Genomic DNA, 25,744 nt, shown 5'->3' on the forward strand with positions numbered 1-25,744 from the left:
ATGCATTATGGAAAATTCTTTCAATTTCTTTTACACTATAAATTTAAGCAGCAGGTATCAATTGACTAAATGTTTATACTCATCATAAAAATAATCAATACTGGTTGTGATTGGCAATGTTTGTCAGCAAGAAAAGTAGCCCTTGACAATGTTTATCCCTCCTTCCAATTGCCTTAGTATATTAAAATGTGATTGAGCTCCAAGGGACATCTATACTGCTGCCAGATTTCTTTTTAAATTTGGATTATTGTGTCTATTCTTCCTTTAGAAGAAGTACAATAGAAGCCCGGTTGTATCTATAATTTGAATACAAATTGTACAAAGTGTCTTATCATCTTAGATGGAGTATGAATTGGATTTTTTTTTAAAAAAGCTATGATTTGAGTGACTGATGTTTTTATAATTTATTCATTCAAATAATGCATCATTAAACTTTGCTTGTTCCTTTTGATTTTCCCAGCCATTTTCAGCATGCAGTATTTATGTGCATTGAAATGTTTGTGCTGTTCCATATTTAAAAAAAAAATACATTAATACAACACTTTAGGATTATTGCGTCTTTGCAAATATAAGTTAATTTTTATAATCTGAAGTTACTATTTTCAGAATAAATCTAGCTTTTAAAATGAGAAATAAATGTTAATTTGGCTCTAAATGCGATGATACATTTTGTTAACTACTGAATTGTAGCAATTATTGGAAAAATATGAAGCCCTTCATGGTCTTGTGCTCATAGTGGTTGCAGGAAATTCCATCTTCACTGGAGAAAGTGTGAGTGGGGCGTAAATTTGATTTTTTTAATTTGGAAGAGCATGATTGCCTAGCTAATTGAATAGCCAGTAAAATTAATCTTTCAATTTATACAATAGCTATATATTTTTACCTGAACTTATGTCCCACATTTATGAAGTGTGGAGAATGACTTATTACTTAAATTAATTTTTAATTAGTTAAAATTTCATTTCCCAATAAGATGTCCCACTAACTCACCACCACCTACTACATTGTTGCTCAATCACGGTGTGGCTATATTTGTTGTGTGCCACTGTGTTTTTTCAAAATTAAAACAGTAAATGCTGGAAATAGTCAGCAGGTCAAGCAGCATCTGTAGAGACAGAAACCGTGTTAATGTTTCGGGTTGAGGACCTTTCCATGGATGCTGCCATTCCTGCTCAGTACTTCCAGCTTTTCCTTTTTTTTTTGCATCTACAGTCTTTGGCCTTTGTATTTGTGCTTTATTTGTGGTTATATTGTGTTTCATTCTGTAGAGAAGTAAAGGTGATGTAAAATTGTTTACATACTAAGGTAGCAAAAGCACAGTAATTAATTCCATTGTACGCCTTGTCATTTGACATTAACTTAATGCATGTTTCAAGCAGTCTAGAATCCTTGTGGTTAGAATACCATTTTCTTATACATTTATGTAGATCACCTGCTGCAATAGCATTTGTTCCTGCTAATAACTGTGAGCAAATGCTGTTGAAGAGGCTCAGTTTTTCAACAGTGGAGGTAGAAGAGACTTGGGGCAGAATATTAAGGTCGGTGAGTGGGCACGCGCCCGACCCGGCCGAGTGTAAAATGACGCGCGATGGCGTCAGGCGAGCGTCCCGACTTCTTCACACAGTCCCGCGATATTTCGACAATTAAAAGGCCTGTTAAGGCCATTAAAAAGGTAATTAAATTGAAATTTATGCTGCCCGTCCAATCTTACGGTTGGTGGGCCGGAGAAAACGCCAAGCGGCCTTTGCACTTTTTAGGAAACCTCATCCACGGGCGGGATGAGGTTTCCTAAAGCAAATAAAAATGTTACACGTGAATTAAAAACATGTGCCTGCTCATGTGACAGAGTCGCATGAGGGGACATGTTTTATGACATTTTTATTTACTTTATTTTTTTTTAAACTGTGCTTCATCTCCCTGAGGCAACGCTGTGCCTCAGGGAGATTATGAAGTGCTCACTCGCGCACATGCGCAAAGTTTGCACTCGGTCCACTTGCCCTCCTCTCCCCACCCACACAGGGAGTTGCTGCTGCTCGCGTTTTACGCTGGGTGGGCCTTAATTGGCCCATCAGCGTGAAATCGCAGTGCGTTGCCGTCGGCGGTGGTCAGCTTCCAGATCGCCCCTGTCAAGCCTGCACGCCAAGGGCAAAATTCTGCCCTTGGGGTTCAGGTACACAGACCGTTTAAAATGTCACGAACAGGTACAGAAAATAATCAAAGGTGAATGAAATGCTGGTCTTTATATTTAGAGGAATAGGGAGTGGATCGTGCTTCAGTTATACAAAGCCACGATTAGACCACAACTGGAGTACAGTGAGCAGTTCTGGAAACCGCACCTTAGGAAGATTTCCCTAAGTGCAGAGTAGATTTGCCAGAATGATACTCCCAGGGTTAAATTACTTGGCTTTTGATTAAAGTTTTTAAGATATTAAGGAGAACAGAGAGACTATTTCCACTATTTGGGGATTCTAGGGCTAGGGTCCATTGTCCAAAAAAAAATAGAGCCAGATCTTTCATGAGTGAAGCAAGGAAACAGTTCTAGTGAAGAGAGAAACCGAGTTAACGTTTCGAGTTGGTATGACCCTTCTTCCGGGTCAGCTCTGAAGAAGGGTCATAAGCGCTCAAAACATTAACTCTGTTTTTCTCTCTCCACAGATGCTGTCAGACCTGCTGAGTTTTTCCAGCATTTTGGGGTTTTTATTTCCGATTTCCAGCATTCGCAGTATTTTGCTTTTAAACACTTCGTTACGTAAAGGTTCCCTTCCATTAATGGCCATTGTTGCTAGATCAGTTAATTGTAAAAATGATAAAAACAAAAAACTACTGCGGATGCTGGAAATCCAAAACAAAAACAGAATTACCTGGAAAAACTCAGCAGGTCTGGCAGCATCGGTGGAGAAGAAAAGAGTCGACGTTTCGGGTCCACACGACCCTTCAACAGAACTGAAGTATAGTTAGGAGAGGGGTGAAATATAAGCTGGTTTAAGGTGGGGGGCAGGGGGAGAGAAGTTGAAGGTGGGGTGGTTGTAGAGACAAGCAAGCAGTGATAGGAGCAGATAATCAAAAGATGTCACAGACAAAAGGATCAAAGAGGTGTTGAAGGTGGTGATATTATCTAAGAAAATGTGCTAATTAAGAATGGATGGCAGGACGCTCAAGGTACAGCTCTAGTGGGGGTGGGGTGGAAAGACTGACAAGGTATTAGTTGTAGATTTAAAAATAATGGAAATAGGTGGGAAAAGAAAAATCTATGTAAATTATTGAAAACAAAAAAAAAACAACAAAAGGGAGGGGGAGGAAACGGGGTGGGGATGGAGGGGGAGGGGGAGTTTAAGATCTAAAGTTGTTGAATTCAATATTCAGCCCGGAAGGCTGTAAAGTGCCTAGTCGGAAGATGAGGTGCTGTTCCTCCAGTTTGCGTTGGGCTTCACTGGAACAATGCAGCAAGCCAAGGACAGACATGTGAGCAAGAGAGCAGGGTGGAGTGTTAAAATGGCAAGCAACAGGGAGGTTTCGGTCTTTCTTGCGGACAGACCGCAGGTGTTCTGCAAAGCGGTCGCCCAGTTTGCGTTTGGTCTCTCCAATGTAGAGGAGACCACATTGGGAGCAACGAATGCAGTAGACTAAGTTAGGGGAAATGCAAGTGAAATGCTGCTTCACTTGAAAGGAGTGTTTGGGCCCTTGGATGGTGCCTGTCTCTTTATGGGGTATGTGGAACATTCCTTGTTCCAGTCCTACTCTGGCCCCCTCCCACAACTCTTTCTCCGGTACATCAATGATTACTTCGGTGCTGCTTCATGCTCTCGTCGGGACCTGGAAAAATTTATTAATTTTGCTTCCAATCTCCACCCCTCCATCATTTTCACATGGTCCGTCTCTGACACTTCCCTTCCTTGACCTCTCTGTCTCAATTTCTGATGATAGACTGTCCACCAATATCCATTACAAGCCTACCGACTCCCACAGCTACCTCGACTACAGCTCCTCACACCTTGCTTCCTGTAAGGACTCCATCCCATTCTCTCAGTTACTTTGCCTCCGTCGCATCTGTTCTGATGATGCTACCTTCAAAAACAGTTCCTCTGACATGTCCTCCTTCTTCCTTAACTGAGGTTTTCCACCCATGGTCGTTGACAGGGCCCTCAACCGTGTCCGGCCCATCTCCCGCGCATCCGCCCTCACGCCTTCTCCTCCCTCCCAGAAACATGATAGGGTCCCCCTTGTCCTCACTTATCACCCCACCAGCCTCCGCATTCAAAGGATCATCCTCCGCCATTTCTGCCAACTCCAGCATGATGCCACCACCAAACACATCTTCCCTTCACCCCGCCCCGGCGGCATTCCGTAGGGATCGTTCCCTCCGGGACACCCTGGTCCACTCCTTCATCACCGCCTACTCCTCAACCCCCACCTATGGCACTTCCCCATGCCCACGCAGAAGATGCAACACCTGCCCCTTCATTTCCTCTCTCCTCACCGTCCAAGGGCCCAAACACTCCTTTCAAGTGAAGCAGCATTTCACTTGCATTTCCCCTAACTTAGTCTACTGCATTCGTTGCTCCCAATGTGGTCTCCTCTACATTGGAGAGACCAAACGCAAACTGGGCGACCGCTTTGCAGAACACCTGCGGTCTGTCCGCAAGAAAGACCCAAACCTCCCTGTCGCTTGCCATTTTAACACTCCACCCTGCTCTCTTGCCCACATGTCTGTCCTTGGCTTGCTGCATTGTTCCAGTGAAGCCCAACGCAAACTGGAGGAACAGCACCTCATCTTCCAACTAGGCACTTTACAGCCTTCTGGGCTGAATATTGAATTCAACAACTTTAGATCTTAAACTCCCCCTCCCCCTCCATCCCCACCCCGTTTCCTCCCCCTCCCTTTTTTTTTGTTTTCAATAATTTATATAGATTTTTCTTTTCCCACCTATTTCCATTATTTTTAAATCTACAACTAATACCTTGTCAGTCTTTCCACCCCACCCCCCACTAGAGCTGTACCTTGAGTGTCCTGCCATCCATTCTTAATTAGCACTTTTCTTAGATAATATCACCACCTTCAACACCTCTTTGATCCTTTTGTCTGTGACATCTTTTGATTATCTGCTCCTATCACTGCTTGCTTGTCCCTACAACCACCCTACCTTCAACTTCTCTCCCCCCGCCCCCCACCTTAAACCAGCTTATATTTCACCCCTCTCCTAACTATACTTCAGTTCTGTTGAAGGGTCGTGTGGACCCGAAACGTCGACTCTGTTCTTCTCCACCGATGCTGCCAGACCTAATTGCAAAAATGAGATTGATAGATTTTTGTTAGTAAATGTATTAATAGTATATATTTTATAGATAAACTATAACATGGCGATAGGCCACAGGCATGATGATAGTACTGAATGGCAGAACTCTTGTTCCTATTTTCCTTTGAGGTCAATTGCAGTGACTTTTCTGTTTAGAGCTGTAATGAAATAGATTACTCTGGTCTTGCCATAATCTATATCAACAATGTTCAAAAGTGGAATTTTCCCTGAATTGCATTAAGTGCTGTGGCAGGCGTGGAAAAAAAAGATGCTTTTCCCGCCAGGGCAGATTTTTGTACTGTATCATCTGCTTCCCGCCTCATTAATTATACAGCCACAGGAAATGTGCCATATCACTGGCTAGCCATCTCTGAATCACCTGCCTCGCCATTACCTCACCATTTCCTCACCCTGGGCACCATATCTAAACTGCAGCCACGTCCACAATTCTCAATGCTTGCAGCCCAGGACTGCTCCAGTGAAGACATGGCCCTGAAAGCCAAAAAGAGTTCAGTGACGTATCTCTAGAATGCCTTTTGGAGGCCCGCTGTGATGTCCTCTTACCCAACTCTGGCCGCAGGAGGTTCAGCAATCTCACCTCTCCAGCTTGGGAGGCGGTGTCAGTAGTGGTCAATGCCAACACAGCACAGAAGAGGTTGGCCATTCAGCGCAGAAAGAGGATGAATGATCTCATCTGTGCCATCAGGGTAAGTTAACCATCTCATCACTCTAAACTCACACACTCATTAGCCCATCACACATTCACTGGCATCTCACTCACTGCCAGTTCAAGGGACATCACCACTTGCTCTCTAACATCTCGCATCTCCATCTGACCTCATCTCTGCAGCCTGCCTCCTCCAGCCCTCACAACATCTTGAGGCCACTTGCACAGATCAACATGTGCCCCCCACCTCCCATACCCTGGGAAAGCCTTCACCCTGCAGCCTCTTTCCTTGCCTGAGGCCTCTCTTCCCCCTTCCCCAAGCAAGCACTAGCCCTGCAGCCGTTGAAAAGCCTTGCCTTACCACTGGCCTGGTAGGTAGACACTTGCCCGCGAGACCCCTAAAAACGATGTGATGCTGCCTGTGAAGCCTGGCGCTGATGACTGTGAGTGCTGCCCAAAGCAAGGTAGGAAAACAAACCTCTTAAGTCCCAAGTGAAGTGCAGGTCGCCAGCTGCACGTTGTTTATGTACCGTTGTTCATGATCCAGCATTGGGGGGGGGATGATTCCGGTGAGCAGGAGATTCTAATGTATTAAAATTAGCTTCCCAACATGCGGTGGCGGGAAACCTGGCCTGCCATTGGCTCCATGGGTGGAGCAGACAATTACAAACTAGTTTTATGACAACGTGGAACTGATGTTTGTGATCTCCCAATATTTTCTGAATCCGCCCACTATGACGCCTACCGCAAACTGGAGTGGAAAATCCTGGCTTAAGATGTCCTGACAACCCAGTAGCCATAAGAAATAAGAGCAAGAGTACACCATGTGAGCCTGTTCTGCCATTCAGTATAATCGTGGCCAATCACCTGCCTCAAATTAATTTTCTCGCTGTTTCCCAAATCCCTGAGAGACCAAAAATCTGTCAGTCTCGTCAGCCTGGTACGTACACACCAATGAAGCAATCACAATGCTCTGGGGTAGAGAATTCCAAATATTCACGACCCTCTGAGTGAAGAAATTTCTCCTCATCTCAGTGCTAAATGATCGACCCCTTGTCCTGAGACTACACCCCTATGTTCTAGATTCTAGACTCCCCAGCCAGGGCAAACAACTTCTGTGTCTACCCTGTCAAATCTTTTCAGAATCTTGTATGTCTCAATGAGATCACCTCTTATTCTTCTAAAACCCAGGGAATATAGGCCCAATTTGCTCAGCCTCTCATTATAGGCCAAGCCCTTCATCCCAGAAACAAGCCCAGTGAATCTTCATTGTACTGCCTCAATGCAAGTATACCCTTCCTTGGTTATGAAAACTGAAACTATACCCTGGTGTACCCTCATCAAAACCTTATACAATTGTAGCAAGATTTAGTGTTGTACTCCAATCTCCTCGCGATAAAGGACAATTTCATTTCTCATCCTAATTGCCTGCTGTACCTGCAAGCTAACTTTGTTGTTCTTTGTATGCATACAGCAAAGTCTCCCTGAATATCAATATTTACAAGTTTCTCACCTTTTTAAAAAAAATATTCTGTTTTTCTCTTCTTACTACCAAAGTGAATAACCTCATACTTCCCACATTATCGCCCATCTGTCACCTTGTTGCTAACTTGTGTGTATCTAAGTAAGTGTATATAGGGCTTCACTCAGAAGGAAATAGGCAACGAAAGGTCAAACAGTCAAGTAAAGTTCCCCTTCAGGAGGATATCACCAAGTTGATAATGTACAGAGTTGATTTAATTTTCTTCAAAGTTCACAGCTTTACAATAAATCCTGTTGTAGAAAGGTACCTTGCAGTAGTTTAAGTGTTGCAGTTGGTAATATCTCAGTCCTGGGTTTCCTGCTGGAGAGGTGTTGGGGATTATATTTCACATTGCACAATATTTTCACAATTGCGATCTGTCAAATGGAACAGCCATCACTAGTTTTCCCTTGCAGCAGAAACTAGATTTTGAAAACGCAAATTATCCCCTTGGTGAACATCAACCAGGAATTTTCATGGGCAAAATTTTTAGCTCAGCGGGCGCGCTCCCAATCTGCTCGAGTGTAAAATGACACCCGCTGATGTCGGGCAAGCATCCCGATGTCAACACGCAGTCGCGCGATATTTCGTTTGGCAGGTGTGCACTACAGTTGACAGCGTGCCCACCGACAATTAAAAGGCCTGTTAAGGCCATTAAATTGTCAATTAAGTTGAATTTTTTGCTGCCCATCCCACTTTACGGTTGGCAGGCAGGCGAAAAGGCCAAGCGACTGTTGCTCTTTAGGAAACCTCATCCACGGGCAGGATGAGGTTTCCCAAAGCGAATAAAATTAAAATTTTTAAAAACTTCATTAATAACACGTCACTGCTCATGTGACAGAGTCACATGAGGGGACATGTTTCATTACATTTTTATTTTTTTTTTTATGTAACGGTTTATCTTCCTGAGGCAGCTCTGTGCCTCAGGGAGATTATGAAGTGCGCACCTGTGCGCCTGCGCAAAGTTCACGCTCACTCCGCTCGCACTCCTCCCCCCCCCCCCCCCCCCCCCCCCGCCCGCACAGGCAATGCTGAGCGTTGCCACTAGCGTTTCACATTGGCCCGCCAGCGTGAAATTGCCTTCCGCTCCCGATCGTGGGCGGCGGTCAGCATCCCAACTACCCCTGCCTGCCCGATAAGGGTGAAATTCTGCCCCATGTGGCAAAGATCAGCAGGAGACATTGCCTCATTTGTGTGGTGTAGTAACACCAACCTCCTGTCATAAGTTAAACTTGCAGCGGAAGAAAGATATATTTTTGTTGCACTTTGCACTTACCTTCATTCCTGGGCTGGGTGCATTGCTGTACCATATGTGCGTTTTAAATTTTCGGGCTTCTCAATATTCTGACAATTTCTGTTAATGACCAGAGGGGTATAATCTATTGTGCCATGTAATGGAAGTTACTGTCTGCTATTTGTTTACTTAGCTACATTGTACCATGGTGAACACACAGCCATAGGGTACAGTTCAGCTTTTTGAGTTCCTCATTAAAAAAAAGTGCTAGAATTTGAGACTCTACTCTTTTTCTGAACTAATACTAGGAAAGAAACTACAATCCCCTAGAAGAAAAATAAAATCATTTGGAATCCAGTAATGGGTGCAGGAATAATCACCCTCCATGATGAAGAAGTCTTAATTAATGCTTTAAGAAGTTAACAAAAAATTGTGAAAATTAAACAGAACTTGGGGGAAACTGAAGATCTGAGTGAACAGGATAAGCAATGGCCTAGCTCTTTTAGCCAATCAGATTAAACGACAAGGACTGGGACGTGTTGGGGTTCCTGTTGCCCCCTTTAAAACAGTTCTTGGGCATTAAGATTTATAAAGAACAAAATTGCACAATGTTTGGCTCAACCAAGATTTTGATGTTTTAATGCCCCTAATACAGACACTTCTATGATCTGTTAAAATAATACAGGAAAACCCCAAAATTAAAACAACCCATCCTCGGTACAAAACCTCCTGTGGCTGGCTGAAATTGAAACCCCAATTCCCACCTAACCCAAAAAGAAGTCACCACGACCCGGTTTAAAACTTATGAAATACAGACAAAAGACTGTCTTGTCCCAAAACCTTCCACAACTCTCAAACTAATATCATAATATACGATTTGGCTGAAAAAAAAAACACTTACAAATTACTGGCAAAAAACACCACGTTTTCGCCCCAAACCCTTACAAAGCTCTCAGACCAATATCATGATTTGGCTGAAACCACTTACAATCCCCAACATGGCTGGTCTGTCCACTGTTGATTGTAGGTCCTGATTCCAGGTGATCAGCCCTGACCCTTCTTCCGGCTGCAGCAAAAAAAACCTTTTGAGATGCTCTTTTTATAATAATTCAGCTCAGGCATATCACACACATTCCCTGTTGTTCCTGCAGTTCCAATGTCCCATGGTTAGCACACTTAGTTTATTACACGCATAGGCCAGACGAATGTGATCAGTTCATGCTGGTTGAAACAATACAGGGTTTTTCCATGGGAGATTTATTCCAGATAAATATTATCAGTTCTCATTGTATGAACAATTCTCCTGCTGCTTGTGGTAACACAGTAATAGCACCTGGCTCCAGGGTTGGAGGTTTGAATGACCCTACTCCTTTTCTCGGGCGGAACTAATCTTAGTTGCAATGCCAGATTCCAGTACTATTGTTTGTGGTGCAGACCTTAGTGGCATTACTATTTCTTGAGTGTATTGTAATGATGACATGTTCCTTGTGCCACTGTGTTGGGTAATCAGACCATTAATTGCGTTAGTCAATGGCATGTAAAGGCATTTCCTTGGTACCGTAAATGCTCTGATAGCAATAAGTCAACGTCCAAACCTTATTGATGAGCCACTTTTTTTTAACTAAATGTCCGAATTGACCCCTTGCTGCCCAGCCCTGTACTGCTGACTGCAGCTGGGCTTTTGTATTTTATAGTTCCAAACATGAGGTCAAAACATGTCCGTGGGTTTGGATTTTTTTATTCCATAAATTTCCCAGTTGGAGGGGATTCCGAAGCTACAGAAGGAAAGTGCAGATTAGAGTGAGCTAATGGAATGCCAAATTAGGTGCAGAAGGAGAAATAAAGAGAGGGAAAGAAAGATTAGATAGAGAAGAAAAGTTTAAAAAAAGATAAATGGAGATGATGGCATAGTGGTAATGTCACTGGGGTAGTAATCCTGCGTTCCAGGCTAATGCTGTGGAGACATGGGGGAGAATTTTCTCCCCGTCGGGTGCGGGTGGACGTGTAGCCCATTTTCTGTGGGTGGGCCAATTAAGGCCCCCCCCCCAGCGTGATGCGCACCTGGAAGCACTGAGCGCTCCCTGTGCAGCGGGGGGGGGGGGGCGAGTAGGCTGTCGGGGCCTGCGCTCTTTCGTGCATGCGTGCGAAAGAGTGCAGAAATCTCCCCTGAGGCAAAGAGCTGCCTCAGGGAGATGAGCTTTATTTTTGAAAAGTTTAATAGAGAAAAATTTTTTTTTAAGACACTGTCAATGAATTTTATTAATTTTTATTAAACTTTAAAACCCTTCATGAAACCTCATCGCGCCCGTGGATGAGGTTTCATGATAAATGTGAAGGCCGCCTGGGCTCTTCGCCTGCCCCCCGCCAACCTTAAGGTTGGATGGGCAGCTCAGTTAATTAATTTAATTAGTTTTTAAATGGCCTTAATTGGCTTTTGACAGTTCGGCGGGTGCGCAGTGGAGTCGGCTGTGCGCCCGCCGAACTGAAAATCTGCGTGAAGCGCGGTGACGTCGGGCGTCACCGCGTGTCGTTTTACGCATTGGTGAGCGGGGCCTGCTGCTGCTCGCCGAACCAAAGCTTCTGCCCATCGGTTCAAATCCCACCATGGTGGAATTTAAATTCAATGATGAAATCTGAAGTATAATACTAATCTCACAAATGGTGACCATGACATTGTTATAAAAACCCATCTGGCTTATTAGGTCCTTTTAGGGAAGGGAATCTGCTGTCCTTACCTGTTCTGGCCTCCATGTGACTCCAGTCCCAGATCAACGTGTTTGACTCTTACCTGCCCTCTGAAATGGCTGAGCAAGCCTCTCCGTTCAAGGGAAGTTAGAGATGGGCAACAAACGTTGGCCTTGCCAGCGATGCCTACATGTCATGAACGAATATATTAAAGAAACTGAAATTTACAATTTTTAAATATCCTATGAAAAAAAACTTGCTTTTATAGAGTATCTTTCATAACCTCAGGAAATCTCAAAGTGCTTTCCAAATATGAAGCACTTTTTGAAGTGTAGTTGCTGTTAAAATGCAAGAAACAACAATTAAAGCCTGAAGAGACAGGACTCCACACTTGTAATAGTTAATTTCCAGTGCCAGAGAGGTGAGTTATCTGTAATTAAGGCTTAGCTCATTGTTGAAAGGGTCTCTGCCAGCTAATCCAGGCTTAATTAAATGTGAGGACCTTTAAATGGCTCCAGGACAGGCTTATTGCATCACTTTACACCAGCTCTCACCTCTGTCGTCAGTCTTACTTTGATTCTATTGTGCAAGTACTTGCTGTTCAATACACTTCAATAGCAAGCCAAAACGTGGGATGCAACTTTTGGATTTCCATATGTATCACAGAATTGTTACAGTGCAGAAGGAGGATAATCCCATTGTGTCTACAGTCTAAATCCCTTTTGAATGCTTTGATTAAACTTGCCCCCACCATGCTCTCAGGCAATGCATTCCAGACCTTAGCCACTCACTGTGTGAAAATGTTATTTTTCATATTGCTTTCGCTTCTTTTGACAATTACTTTAAATCTGTGCCCCCTCATTCTTAATCCTTTTGCAAGTGGGAGCAGTTTCTCCCTATCTACTCTGTTCAGTCCCCTCATAATTTTGAGGCAAATCGCCTCTCTCAGCCGCCTTTTCTCCAAGGGAAGCAATCCTAGTTTCTCGAATCCATAACTGAAGTTCCTCATCCCAGCAGCCATTTGCCCTTACTTGAAGGTGCTAAAGCATTTGTGTGGAAATAATGGTGAACGCCATTAGCCTTGCCGCTATTTTGAAAGCAAATTGAGGGATTATGCTTTTTGTTTGAAAAAAATCTTAATTGATAGCATTTATAAAGTAACCAGCAGGATGTGACTGTTGTGGACAATAGGTGCATCAAAGTGACTTCCAGACCAACAAAATCATACTGGAGAATCAAGTACTGTAATTTTCCCCTACCCCTTGCCTTTTGCATCAGTCTTTATAAGGTTCCTTATTTTGTTTTATCATGCTACTCCGTACTTTCTCCATTAATCCTATATTGTTCTAGGTGAATCGAGGGAAGAAAGAACCTTCAGGAACTGGATGAATTCACAAGGGGTGAGTCCCTTTGTCAATCACCTTTACAGGTAAAATATGTTTATCTTCAGTTTAATGTTTCTTCTTAAAAAAAAGTAAATAATTTATAATACTCTTGCTCCTTTTGGAAATTTTAGGTACTGAAAAACTACTTGGTGTCTAGAACCAGTCATGGCTCATTGACAAATTTTCTCCACTGTCTGTCAGCCCTCCTTGACTTGGTTAAGGATAGTCCAAGGAAAACAAGTATGGAACACTTGACAGTTTTTTTTTTGGACTTCCACAAATTTCTTGATACATTCCATATGAAAAATTTTGTGTGGAACTAAAAGCAATTGGAATCCACAGTAGAGCAAAGGAGTTCGCCCAAAGAGTACTAACAAAAGGTGTTGTGTGTCAGTCTGAGGTCATGGACATGTGGCATAACATGAGATCCTGCTTGGACCTTTGCTGTTCCCAAAGTACATGAAAGGTCTGGATATTGAAACTAACTGTATGTCCACATTCATAGACAATACAAAAGAGGGGTGAGAAAAGATCATTAGGCTCATCACTAAGCATCCTATCTACCAAATGATGCAACCTCATATTCTGCCTTCTCCAGCTGCTTGTACTCCTAATAACTAAAGGAGGCAAATAGATTTTAAAAATGACCCGTGACTAGTTTCAAGAGAAATTCTGGAAAATCCCTCCCTGTTACATAAGGAACCATAAGGTCCATTCACTTATCGAAATGAATTTGCAATTAACTCTTCCTTTTTGCTGACCATTGAACATATTTTTGTGAAAAATAATAAACAGTAAAGGGGTCATCATATAGCTCTGGAAAACACTATATCCCATTAGGCCACACTCTGTTTCTGTTGTTTGTCCCAATTTGTTCCATTATTTCCCAGTATTTCTTTTTCATGTGGGTGAGATGGTGGCATAGTGGTAATGTCACTGAACTAGTAACCCAGAGGCCCAGGCTAATACTCTGGGGCATCTAAGGTTCTACCTTAGGCTCGTTCATGAGTTTGCATGATATACAGTGCAGAATGGTCTGATCAGGGAAGTAATTATCCCGCAGGATGCCTTTGATGCACCCTATTTCAGCATCAAGCTTGCATAGTGAGCAAGTGGCTCGGGCCCTATTTAGAAGGTTGCTGATGAGACCTTGACCATTCAGGGTCAAGCTGCCTGGTTAAAATTTCAAACAATACTTGGCAGTTAACTGTCAGTCACCATCACTAGTGCATTCTCCATCACTCTACCATCAGAGTCCACTTGCCAAACAATCAGCACACTCCCCTCAAACAGTATAAATTATTCTTTCCCCTTTATATTGGTATTCTTGCAAAATGTCCTGATGAGTGCAAGATGAAAAGCTTTGATATGTCTCTGTTTTCAGCAATACTCAATCTCTAATCATTCAAATGTCTCGACAATATGGCAAAGCTAATAGAGTATTGGGATACATTAGTATAGAAGTCTGTAAAGGTTATTCAAATAATGTATAATACACTAGTTAAATCACATCTGCAACATGGGTAAAATTTTGTCTTCCCTGTCTTGACAGTAATATTCTGGCAGAGTGCATCTCCTACCCATTGTAGAATCTGTATTGTATTCCACTGACACTCATGAGCTGTGAGAGCTTAATCAGCATAACTATGGCAAAAAATTATAGTTCAAAAGTTTGTTAGAAATCCACTCAGTTCAACAACTCACAGAATGCTATGACCTTAGTGCCCCTTTAAATAGAAGTAGGTTAGTGCCTGAAACAAATCCTGTGAAGTTATACTCAATCACATTGGATTGCTGATTACATCATTGGACCCAGTGATGCATTCATCTGCTCCCAACAGGTGTCCCAGCCATCTAAATGAAGTGAAATGGAGATCAGCACAGTTACTGGGTGTTAGGTCATGGAGGAAGAGTCCAAATTGTTCTTGAACTAGGATAGGGTTTCTGTTGGATTTGTTTTCTTTTGCCTTCACGCTGGATCTCTCTTCCATCAAATCAGTAATGGCTCAGCTGATGTCAGGCATTTCCTTTATACACAATCACATGCGTATGTACCAGGATTCTAACCAGTACCTGGTACAATGCACCAATTTATAACTGCTGGGTCAGAACCCTGGAATTCCCAACCAAACCCCAGCGTGGGAGCACCAGGAAAAACTGAAAGTGTTCAAAGTGAAGGCCTACCGCCACCACCTCAGGGTAACTGGGTATGAGCCATAAATCATGCCTTTGTCAGTGACCGTCACATCCCTCAAACAAATAAAGAAAACATTGCACGGCATTGTCACCTCTGCCAGGGCAGGCTCGTTTAATATAAAGGAAAAACTGCAGATGTTAGAAATCAGAAATAAAACTGAACATGGTATACATGCAATAGCAGGTTAGCAGGCCTGTCAACATCCATAAAGAGAAAAGGCAGGCTATGACATTCTGGTTACACACATTTCTTCATTATGCTTGTTTGAAACTTTATAATAAGTCTACGTAAAATGCTTACCTGCTGCTGTTTTGCTTCAATCCAGTGACCTGGTTGATGGCTTAGTAATATTCCAGTTATATGAGAAAGTCACTGTACCGGTGGATTGGATTCGTGTCAACAGGCCTCCCTATCCACAGCTTGGGGCTAACATGAAGAAGGTATGTTGAATAAATGATCTCCTCTTAATCAACCTGAGAACACTAATAATGCATTTTTTTTTTAGGATGCATGCTTGTTTCTTTGTGCTGGACATGGATTTATATCCTAAATATTAGACTCGTGACTCATTTGGTGATATTCTTATTCTGTAATAAAGCTGGAAGAACCTGTTCATCGCTAAACTTCTTACAGCCAGTGGGTGAAGGGGGAGACCAGAAGTCCATCTTTACTCAGTTTTAGACTTACTCACAAAGCGGAACATTAGAAATGTATAGCTCCTAACTCTACAACCCACCACCAGTGTCAATAAGTGTCTCTTTATATGTGCACAAGTAATTATCCAGTGAGTACCTGTATACATTTAGCCTTAATTTAACATAGGAATATAGGACCTAGGAGCAGGAGGAGGCCATTCAGCACTTTGACCCTGCTTCAACTTATGCCATTAAGATACCCATTTGTTTTTAAATAAAACTTAAACAATATTCACAAATATAATTTCAAAACAAATTGAAAAAGAAAAAAATGATTTTCCATATTCTCTATAAAACAATACATTTCAAGATGCTCCTCTTCTTTTGGTACAATCACGCCCTTTTGTGAAACAATTGGATAATTGATAACTTGCCCTTTTGATAACTCATTTGGTCTTGGAGACTTCCTTTTTCTTTCATAACATTTGTTTTACACTAGCAAGGTCGATCCTTAATCTTTCACATACATTTTTTTTTGTAGAGTGTACGTTGTCCAACAAGGAATGATTATTTATGTAACATTCAATGGATGAACTGTTTTCAGCGTACTTTTTTTGAATAGCATTTCCCCAAAATATATAACAAATAGAATCCCAGATCCACTGCCTCCACAAGAGCCAATGTTTCCATAGCTAACGTACTCTTAACAACCCTTTTTATTTTCTTAGCATCCCAGGCAAAAGGGAACATTCCCCATTTTCACCCACCAAAAATATTATGAAACCCACTGCCCTCAAATATCTATCAGGAAGATTGCATGAGAAGCATCATCAAAATGACTAATTTTATGATTCCTAGGATGGAAACTCAAATACACATTTCTCCATATTTATTTTTTTAAGCTTTATTTGCCCTTAAAACATCCTTGACTTTAGGGTGCTTCATCAATGCATCAAAACTAGCATCCGGTCTTGTCTGAGCACTGAGCAACTGAGCTTTGCAACTGTTGTTTCTTCTTTTGGATGTGACATTTTTCTGTGATGACCTGGTGCGATTAACTGGGAAAGGAGGAACACTCTCTTTAAAAAGGATTGCTGATTCAAATTTCGGACCTATTCTGCTTAATGTCTAAACTAAATATTTAAAAGCACCTGAAGCCTGACTCCCAGTCTTAAATTCCACTTTAACCTTTATTAATAACGCATTTCTCAAATTCCACATTACCATCTCATAGGAAGTCATCAACATGGATCATCAAGATGCCTGAAAGTTTTCCTTTTTAATGCCAATAAAACATTCTGGAATCTGCGTTTAGTTGAACACAGCCTACTTTCAGCAGAACAGATCTCTCTGAAAAATACCACCCCCTCGAGGCATCATTTGGGCCATAAATGCATTTATTTAGTTTCCGTAGCTTCCTTTTTTTGCATCGCTCGTCTCTTTAGGTGGTTTCAGAAACACTTCTGTCTCAAATTTTTCACCTCGCAGAAACATGGCTTTTATGTCAATAGATCTACACTCTCTCAAATATGTGGCCAGAAGAGTAGAAGTAGAATTTTCAGATTCCCTGACCTTGTGTTGATCCTCACTACTGAGTGAATCTGGATAACCACATTTTAGCCAATCTGTTCCACAAACTATCGAGTTGGAACCATTATCTTATTAACTCGCATAGTTAAATGAATCCAAGATTCTTGTGACTAGTCCTTCAGATTGTTCGTTATCATCACCTTCAGCCTCTGAATTACCTGTGTCATGTGTCAATTCAAGAATCCTGCTGCTCTGCTTTAGACAGTTCATCGCATAATGGATATTTTGAGTCACACCTGAAGCACCTGTTAACTGTTCGCTGGGCATTCCTGGGGCTCATTCGCCTGCTATTGCTGCTCCAACCCTGCCATGTACTGTGGTATCCATATCTGCTAAAAGTGCTTGCATCCTCATTCCTTCTGCCTGTAACTCTTCCTTTGTGCTGGCACCCACCTGGAGTATTTGGATGATCTTGAAATGCCACAGTCAGTTGAGTCCTCCGTTTATTTTTTGACACTGCTGAATGTCCCGTTTGTGCCATCAAAACTGCTGGAAACGACTGCTTCCCCAGGATTTTTTTTTTCAAGCAGTAGACATCTCCAAAAGGGAGTGTCTTTCTGAAAGCTGCACCCCAGTTAAGACCAGGAGCCTGTCCATATGCGACACCTTAGAACAATCCAGTAATTTAAATGTGAGCGCTGAACAAGGAATCTCCAAATGCGACTTCTGCAACCTTTGATACAGTCAGTTAAAGTCCATGATGTATTCCTCCATGGAATGGCTGTCCGACTTTTGGAATCCATGAAAATCTGACCATGCCTTGTAAGCATCCATTAGATCTCCCCTCTGGTAAATTTCATCCATGAAGCTTAATAGAAGATCCAAATCTTCAGTTTCCAACTGAAGGGCTTTCAGCTCACAAAATACTTTGCTTGTGATTTTACTTCTGTTCGAGAGCAACAATTCCAAGGCCAAACCGTGCCTCCTTCTTGGTAGGGACGTAACCTGTGTCCACATATCCACTTCATTCTTCCACTGATCATGAGGTTCAGACTCTGAGAACATCAAATAATCATGACCTGACAATTTACACTTGCTTTCAGCCATTCTTCACAAAAACTACTGGAATTATAATCTTTCTATCTTGAAAAAAAAATTCTTGGTTTCTAACATTTATCTTTAGGCAACCATTCTCTGCTGCCATTTTAAACCTCCTATCACCAATAGGTGAAGGAGACGACCAGAAGTCAACCTTTACTCAGTTTAAGATTTATTCACAAACTGAAATATTTACAAATATATAGCTCACACCACAAGTGTTAATAAACGTCGCTTTATACTCTTTTGAGTATACCAATTAAAAAAAAAAGGCTAATTAACAGCCCCTTAAAGGGGCACTATAACTAAAACCAGAAGCTTTAACAAAAACTTATTAAATTAAAATAATGCTCCCGGGGCGGCTGGTGCACTCCAACTTGTGTGGCATCCATTGGTTGCTGAAGGAGTGTCTCTTTATGTGAACAAATAACTACCCAACGAGTGTCCCTAACCTGTATGCACTTGACCTTAATTTATACAATTAATGTTCATTCTTGCTGCCTGAATCAATTGCTGCTTAATTTTCCCAATTTTCTCCCCATCCTGGAAATGTTGACTCCTGAGGGAATACAATTGCACAAGCACCAGTTACCCCCTCGTATCTCAGCCAAGTTGCCATTCTTCTGTGTCAAACTAGACACTTATTATCAATGCACTATTTGGACTTGGGGATACCACAGCTGAGGCAATCCTGTCTTCATATTAGGTTTTCAGCAGGGCACTGGGTAGAAATTGGAAACAGAAGCTCTAAAGTATCTTCCCCCAACTGTACTCAGTCTGCCCCTTCTCTAGCTGATTAATTTTAAAGCCAATTGCAGGAATCCCCACTGCTGCCTCAAGAGAATCTGCTAATCCAGCTTGGATTGGTGTTAGAACCTCCAACCTTTCTCAACTATGTGGCTCAGTTCCACAATGCATATACCTTTACCAAATGAACATCCTGGATGTCTCTGGTTCTGATTGATCTACATGTGTTTAATGAAGATGAAAGAGCTGTGAGATTCTAGTCAAAATAATATTGGAAGGATAGTGTTGTCATATCACAACAACACATTTGCACCACAAAATATGTCCTCTGCGTTGGTGGTTGTAAGTGAACTGGATGTCAATCATCATCTTGTTTTCCTTATTAAATAATTAAAAATACAGAAAAGGATAAAGGAAAGCTCTGACTTGCTGACATAGAAGCCCTTGAGTGGCCAGTTAAGGCCATTATAACATTCTGGCAGTGATGAGCGTCTGGTGGGGGGGAGGGAAGATCCCTTCACCACGTGGAGAGGCCACCCAGCGAAAGCTAGCAGCCTCCTTGTGGGCTCAGGCGGGGCGGGGGCCTCTCAATTCAGCTCTTTTGGCCCATGGAGGGCTCCGCTGGTGGCAGGCCTGTTTTTTTTTTTCCAGCCCCTCCAGCCATTCATCCGCCCCCTGCCCTCAGCAATGATTCCCCTTTCCCATCCCCTCACTTGAGGTCTGCTTAACTGGTCACGGCATGCCCAACCCCACTTAGCTCGGTTCTGGGCCTGCTCCATTTTTCAGGTTCTGGCCAGCTGCAATCCCAGCTGTGGTCACTGTCTCTGGTGAAGCTGCTGGGAATGGAGAGTAGCCAGCCCTCCAATTGGCTGGCAGCTCTTGGAAGCTGGATTCCTACCCTTGTAGGTACAGGAGCCCCAGTGCCAGGCAGATAATTGACTGATGGGTACAGAATTGTGGTGAGCTCCTGGAAATGGCCACGGTCAGGTTACCCAGGCTTCCCGGCCTGCTGTTGCAACACCACCACCGGCATTTAATTCAGCCCCAAGTGTTGGTAGGAATTGCACTCTGTTAGGCAGCCTCCGTTATTTTAGGCCCAAGTTCCAGCGACAAGATTTTAAGATTCATTGATGGTAACTGAATGAAAATAACTTTGGAAATGTTTCTTTTAAAAAAAATAAACTTACAGTAATTTAAAGAAAATAACTTTGTCTGTTGTGTGTCAGTTTTCCCACACAATTTTGCTGTGTACTGAAAGCCCAGTAAAATCATTCTGCCTCATTCCTAATTGTTGCATTGGAGACTGATTTTGCACAAACTTAGTGTCACAGCTTAATCTGAAATGTGTTCTCGCTGGCTTTAGCTTGAAAACTGCAACTATGCCGTTGAACTGGGTAAAACCAAGGCCAGCTTCTCCCTTGTGGGTATTGGTGGGCAAGACTTGAATGATGGCAATCCAACACTTACTCTGGCACTGATCTGGCAGCTTATGAGAAGGTAAGATAATCTCTAGTTGATGCAGTGATGTAAATTTTTTTTAAATTTAAAATGTCTTGTGCTCACCTTGACAATATGAGCTTTGAAGGGTTGTGAATGAATTTAAAATTATACAGAAACATCAAAAGAGCTAATTCTGCAAGCTAAGCTCCTTTGTTTTGAGAAATGTTCTTTGGCATGATGTTGGGATAGGTGGAACAAATAAATCGGATTTAATTTTACTTGGAAAGAGCTGATTGTTATTGAACACCATGTATACCACTCTGCCAAAGCTGTGAATTTTTTTTCTACACTAAGAACACAGATTTGTATCCTCCATTTATAACACTTGAGAATGTTTTCATTCCTTGAGTTGGTAGGATAAATGAGTAGAAATTATCCTGAGCCAGATCTATGCGATTCATGTTTCAACTCAATGTAGGTTTTTTTTCTTAAACCACTAACAAATGCAGGTTACATTGCATGCCATAACAGTACCATTGTTATCCTATCCATTATCACATGTTAAAACTTGTGCATATCGTTCTTAGCAGACATTTTTCTATATTCAACTATTTTATGAATAGAAACTGCATTGCCTTTTTTTTAAAAGCAAAGGGTTCAGGAAAGAAGTGACCACAATTAAAATAATGATTGACCAAGAAAAAAATGTAATTTGCTCTTAAGAAAACTTTCGTATAATTTTTTATTTTTTATCTCTGCTGAGTTCTTCTATAGCAACTATTGAGAAATCTGGAATTCTAGATTGTTTTTTGTCCAGGTCCTAAAGCACAGGTTCACGCCCTTCCAAGTTTTGATGCAAGCATTTACATCAGAGGGGAGAAATTATGCACTTCATACTGGTGCGATTGAATTTTCACTGTCAGGTTCTTCATCATTTATGTTCTGCCTGAAGGCAGGTCCTTGGCTCATTGCTGATGCTTCATCCTGAGCCATTTTCCTTGGCAGTTTTTGTCACTGGGAGTTTGCCATTGCCTTCCACTCTCAGTAGAAGGGCTAGGAGGCAGATGCCAAGCCTACCTCAGCCGGAACAGGAATCAAACCTAGGCTCTTGGCATTATTCTGAGCTACATGTGAGCCATCTAGCCAACTGAGCTAGCCAGCACTATCAGATTATCTTAGTTTTATTTTTGTTCTTTTCACCCTTCAGGTATCCAGTACCATATATGTTCGAGTAATGGTCGATCTTGTGTAAAAGTCGACTTTTTCCCAAAAAATCATTCATTTTTCATATACTTCATGTGTAAGTTGGCCCCCGACTTTTAGCCAAAAAAATCCAATTTCTTTGTACTTGCCACCTGTTTGCTGCAGTCAAACTTGCCCTGGTGCAAACCTACTCATTGATAAAATCATAGAATAGCACACCATTGAAGACGGTGGTTCAGCTCCTCCATGTCTGTTGCACATGAACACATAATGTCAAGGCTACCACCTTACTAGTGTGTACTACATTCCTGCCAATCCCCCCTCTAATATGGCAATGTGGTATCAAGAAGGAATGGCAGATGTCGCTCAGTTCAAACATAAACTTGTTGAAATTGCAGAGCAGATAAATAATAGAGAATTCAAGATATCGGAAAAGAATGTAAGAGATTGGATCAAGCTCTCTACACAACATAGGCAGATGCCTAAGAATAAATGTGCAAGTAGAGGAAAGCGTGGTATGTGGCCACAGTTGGAAAATGAAGCTGCAAAATAAATCAAATGAAAATCGCCAGAATGGACTCTTAGTTTCTCGAGGATCTACCTGAAACTTCACCCGGAATCAGGCAGGAAAATTAGGCGTTGCCGATTTCAAAGCCAGCCCTGGGTGGTGTTCTAGGTTTTTGAAGAAAAATAATTTTGTGCTACAACAGAAGACCCAAGATTTCATAGCATCTCCCAACAGAACTTGATGACAGGCTTATCACATTTCAGCGGTTTATAATCAAACATAATCAAAAGAATGGATACAGATTAGCTTGTATTGGGAACTTGGATGACACTTCTGTGAATTTTGACATGTCAGTCAGTCAAACAGTGAGCAAAGTTGGAGAGGAAAACAGTGTTAGTGAAGACAACTGGCCATGAAAAGAGTGGACTCTCTGTTGTGCTGTCGTGTATGTCTTGACAGGACAAAGCTTAAGCCAGTGGTGATATTCAAGAGATAAACCCTCCCAAAACAGCAATTCCCAAAAGGAGTAGTCATCCAGGTTCACGATAAAGAATGGATAGATGAAGGTGGCTTGAAAATAAGGCTGAGCAAAGTTTGAAGCTTCCAACCAGGAGGATTATGTAAAGAAAAAGATCTTCTCATCTGGGACGTGTTCAGATCCCACCTTGTCGATGTTGCTGACGTTAGATCACAAAAAAAGTGATGTTGCAGTAATTCCCAGTGGTCTAACCAGCCTTGTTCAACTATTGGTTGCCTCTCTAAACAAACCCTTAAAGGATAGTGAGAGAAAGAAGTGGAATGACTGGATGACCGGAGGAGAGAAGATATTAATGAGGGGAGGGAGCATATGGGCTCTGATGTTAGCAACCCTGTGTGAATGGGTTACGGAGGCCTGGGGTGAAATCAGAACTGAGATTATTGTCAAATCATTCAAGAAATGTGTGATATCCAATGCGCTTGATGGCACAGAAGATGATTGTTTGTGAAATGATATATGGCTGATGACAATGATGCTGTTGATGATCCCATATGATGATGCCATTCAAGAGTAGATTGAGATGTATTATTTGGTTCTGAAGACATCAGAGGTTGATTTTTATGAATTTTATTAAATGTTCAGTACACGCTTTGCTACTGGGTAGTATTTTTTTTATGTTGTAGGGAAAAAGCAATGAAATTGTATATATGGCTTTTGTTTTTGAATTTGATTGTGATGAATTTAGTGTAGACCAATTAATGTCTGTCTCCATGGTTATTATTTACTCATCAATAAAAATACATTTTGGCCCCTCTCGCACTACTTTTGGGGGTGGGTTTGGTGGGGACACTCTGATTTAGCAACTGTCGCGGAAATCGGAGTGAACACTCAGACCCAGGAGGTTTGTCTCGGAAGCCTTTATTAATCGTGATATCACGGAGAGCCCAGTAGCATACAAGGTAGCTAGCTGACACTCTGAGGAAGCATCAGAGCACACACGTATTTATAGTAGAAGTTGTACATATCAAAGAGCTTGAAGGTGATAAGGCTGTCTAACTTTCAATGATCAATTACATTGAGAATCATTGTCACACAATTAGTCTATTCTAAGTTTATGACTATACAGGATATTGGGGGAAGCTCACTTAATAATAAAAAGTGAGACAGAGAATAGATAACCATGCTTGACCTTATCTTTAGTGCTAGGGGGTGTACACTCTAGAGAACAGATGACCATTGCTTGATCCTGGGGGCAGACATCCCAGCCCCGTCTCAAGGACTCCAGGAAGCCTGCCCGTGACACTCCCCTTTCTTCCCTCCTGCTCAATTAGCTGGCAGCTGCAGGTGTGCCTGCTAGAACAAAAGAGGGAACTGTGCTGTAGTATTCCACTATGGTGCTAACGAGAGAGGGAACTATGCTGTAGTATTCCACTATGGTGCTAACGAGAAAGGGAACTGTGCTGTAATGTTCCACTAAGATGTATTTTATTCTTCCACAGCAACTCAGCGATATTGAGACAATGGGAGAGAGTGGATTTCAACTCCTGAAAACTATTTCACCTCTCTTTAGCTCTGAAGGAGAGTCATATGGACTCAGAGTTAATTCTGTTTCACTCTTCACAGATGCTGTCAGACCACCTGAGTTTTTCCTGCATTTTCTGTTTTTATTCCTCAAAACTATTACTCATGTAAAAGTTGACTCCCTACTTTTTGGCTAAAAACATAGTCTTGGAAACTCGAGCTCTATAAGAGTATATATGGTAGGTTATTTGACTTATCAGGTTAGGATATTCTGCCCTCAAGGAAGTGTATGAAAAGTGACCATGGTGCTGAGAGTTTGTATTCTGTCCACTGCATCTTCCCTCAGTCTCTATGGCAAAACATATCAGGTGTCACATCTTTCACTCTAGATTTGAATGAAGTGCTGCCCAGTTATTGCTGGATTTTTATTATCAGTCTGTTGGATTATGGAAATCAGAATTTGCTTTGTTCAGATACAAGTTATAAAAAGGACATGTGAAAAAGCTATTTTTTTTTTTTAACTTCAAATGTTTAATCTTTGACCTTCTTACTTGATTCTTTCAGGTATACTCTGAAGGTGCTGTCAGATCTTGGAGATGGATCTAAGGTGACAGATGAAATTATTATAAAATGGGTAAATGAGACCTTGGCAAAAGCACAGAAAAAAAGCTCAATTACTAGCTTCAAGGTAAATGCAAAAGATGAGATATTTTAGCTTATTCAATTTGGTTTTAGATTTGAGTCGGGAAATTGCTGACCAGCACTGCCTCCCTCTGACATGTTACAGGCTGGAATGTAAATTATCAACCTGGATATTTGTTACCCAGAATTTAACCACTATATTTTAAAGGCAAACAACAGAATTGAAGATAAAATATTTCTGGTTTGCTCTCACTTGTGTGTAGCAATGTTTCATGTTTGTCATGTACATCCAGATCTGATTGGATTGTGACTATTGAGCTATCTGTCAAACTTTAATTATCTTCCTCATCTTTAGGTTTACTTTTTTCTTCTTTGTAATTGCTTTTTGTTCTTCTTTCCTATTGGTTATGTTCCACTTGTTCAGCATTCATATAATGCAAGTGAATTTTCCCAATTTCAATTTCTGTTCAATTACAATCTAGCTAAAAGATTTGTCTGAGGCAGAGCTCTCTACCCACCCACTTAAAACACATTCCTAAAATAGCACTTATAGTACAATAAATATACAATTCTACTATTTAAGGAAATAAAATCATAGATTTAGTGCATCCCATTTTCTAATCTCAAAAATTCTCCATTCATAACATGATGCAGTCTGCTGAGTGGAGGTTTGTACGAGGATGTGTTGCTGTTTATAATCCCCTGAAACCAGTTCTTCATCAAGATCTTTTTGTGCTGGCATCTGTTCCAACTAATCTGCTGCAATCTTGAAATCTATTTTGTATGAGGATTGTTAAGCACTGCTCATTGTGAAAATTCCCCAGGCTGTTTTTTTGCCCCCTGCATAATTGTGCAAAACGAGAACAGTAAAGAAATTCATCAAGTCAAAGGAGTGAGCATTGTGTAGGTCGTTTAACAGGTAGCCAGTGCAATACTGCCTATTTTGCACTGCCCATGC

The 25,744-nt window shown here is 41.6% G+C and overlaps 1 protein-coding gene across 4 annotated transcripts in view; it reads left to right on the top strand.

Annotated features, from left to right (window-relative positions):
- LOC144693945 (plastin-1-like) overlaps positions 1–25,744 on the top strand; it is a 139,425-nt gene that overhangs the window by 102,781 nt on the left and 10,900 nt on the right. For all 4 annotated transcript variants that reach the window (XM_078564204.1, XM_078564203.1, XM_078564205.1 and 1 more), the window contains exons 11-14: positions 12,753–12,831; positions 15,310–15,424; positions 20,358–20,491; positions 24,709–24,832. In XM_078564204.1, coding sequence (XP_078420330.1) covers positions 12,753–12,831; positions 15,310–15,424; positions 20,358–20,491; positions 24,709–24,832 — 452 coding nt within the window. The remainder of the gene's footprint in view (positions 1–12,752; positions 12,832–15,309; positions 15,425–20,357; positions 20,492–24,708; positions 24,833–25,744) is intronic.

Source organism: Cetorhinus maximus, chromosome 19 (assembly GCF_964194155.1).
Source record: "Cetorhinus maximus chromosome 19, sCetMax3.hap1.1, whole genome shotgun sequence".
NCBI classification, from domain to species: domain Eukaryota; kingdom Metazoa; phylum Chordata; class Chondrichthyes; order Lamniformes; family Cetorhinidae; genus Cetorhinus; species Cetorhinus maximus.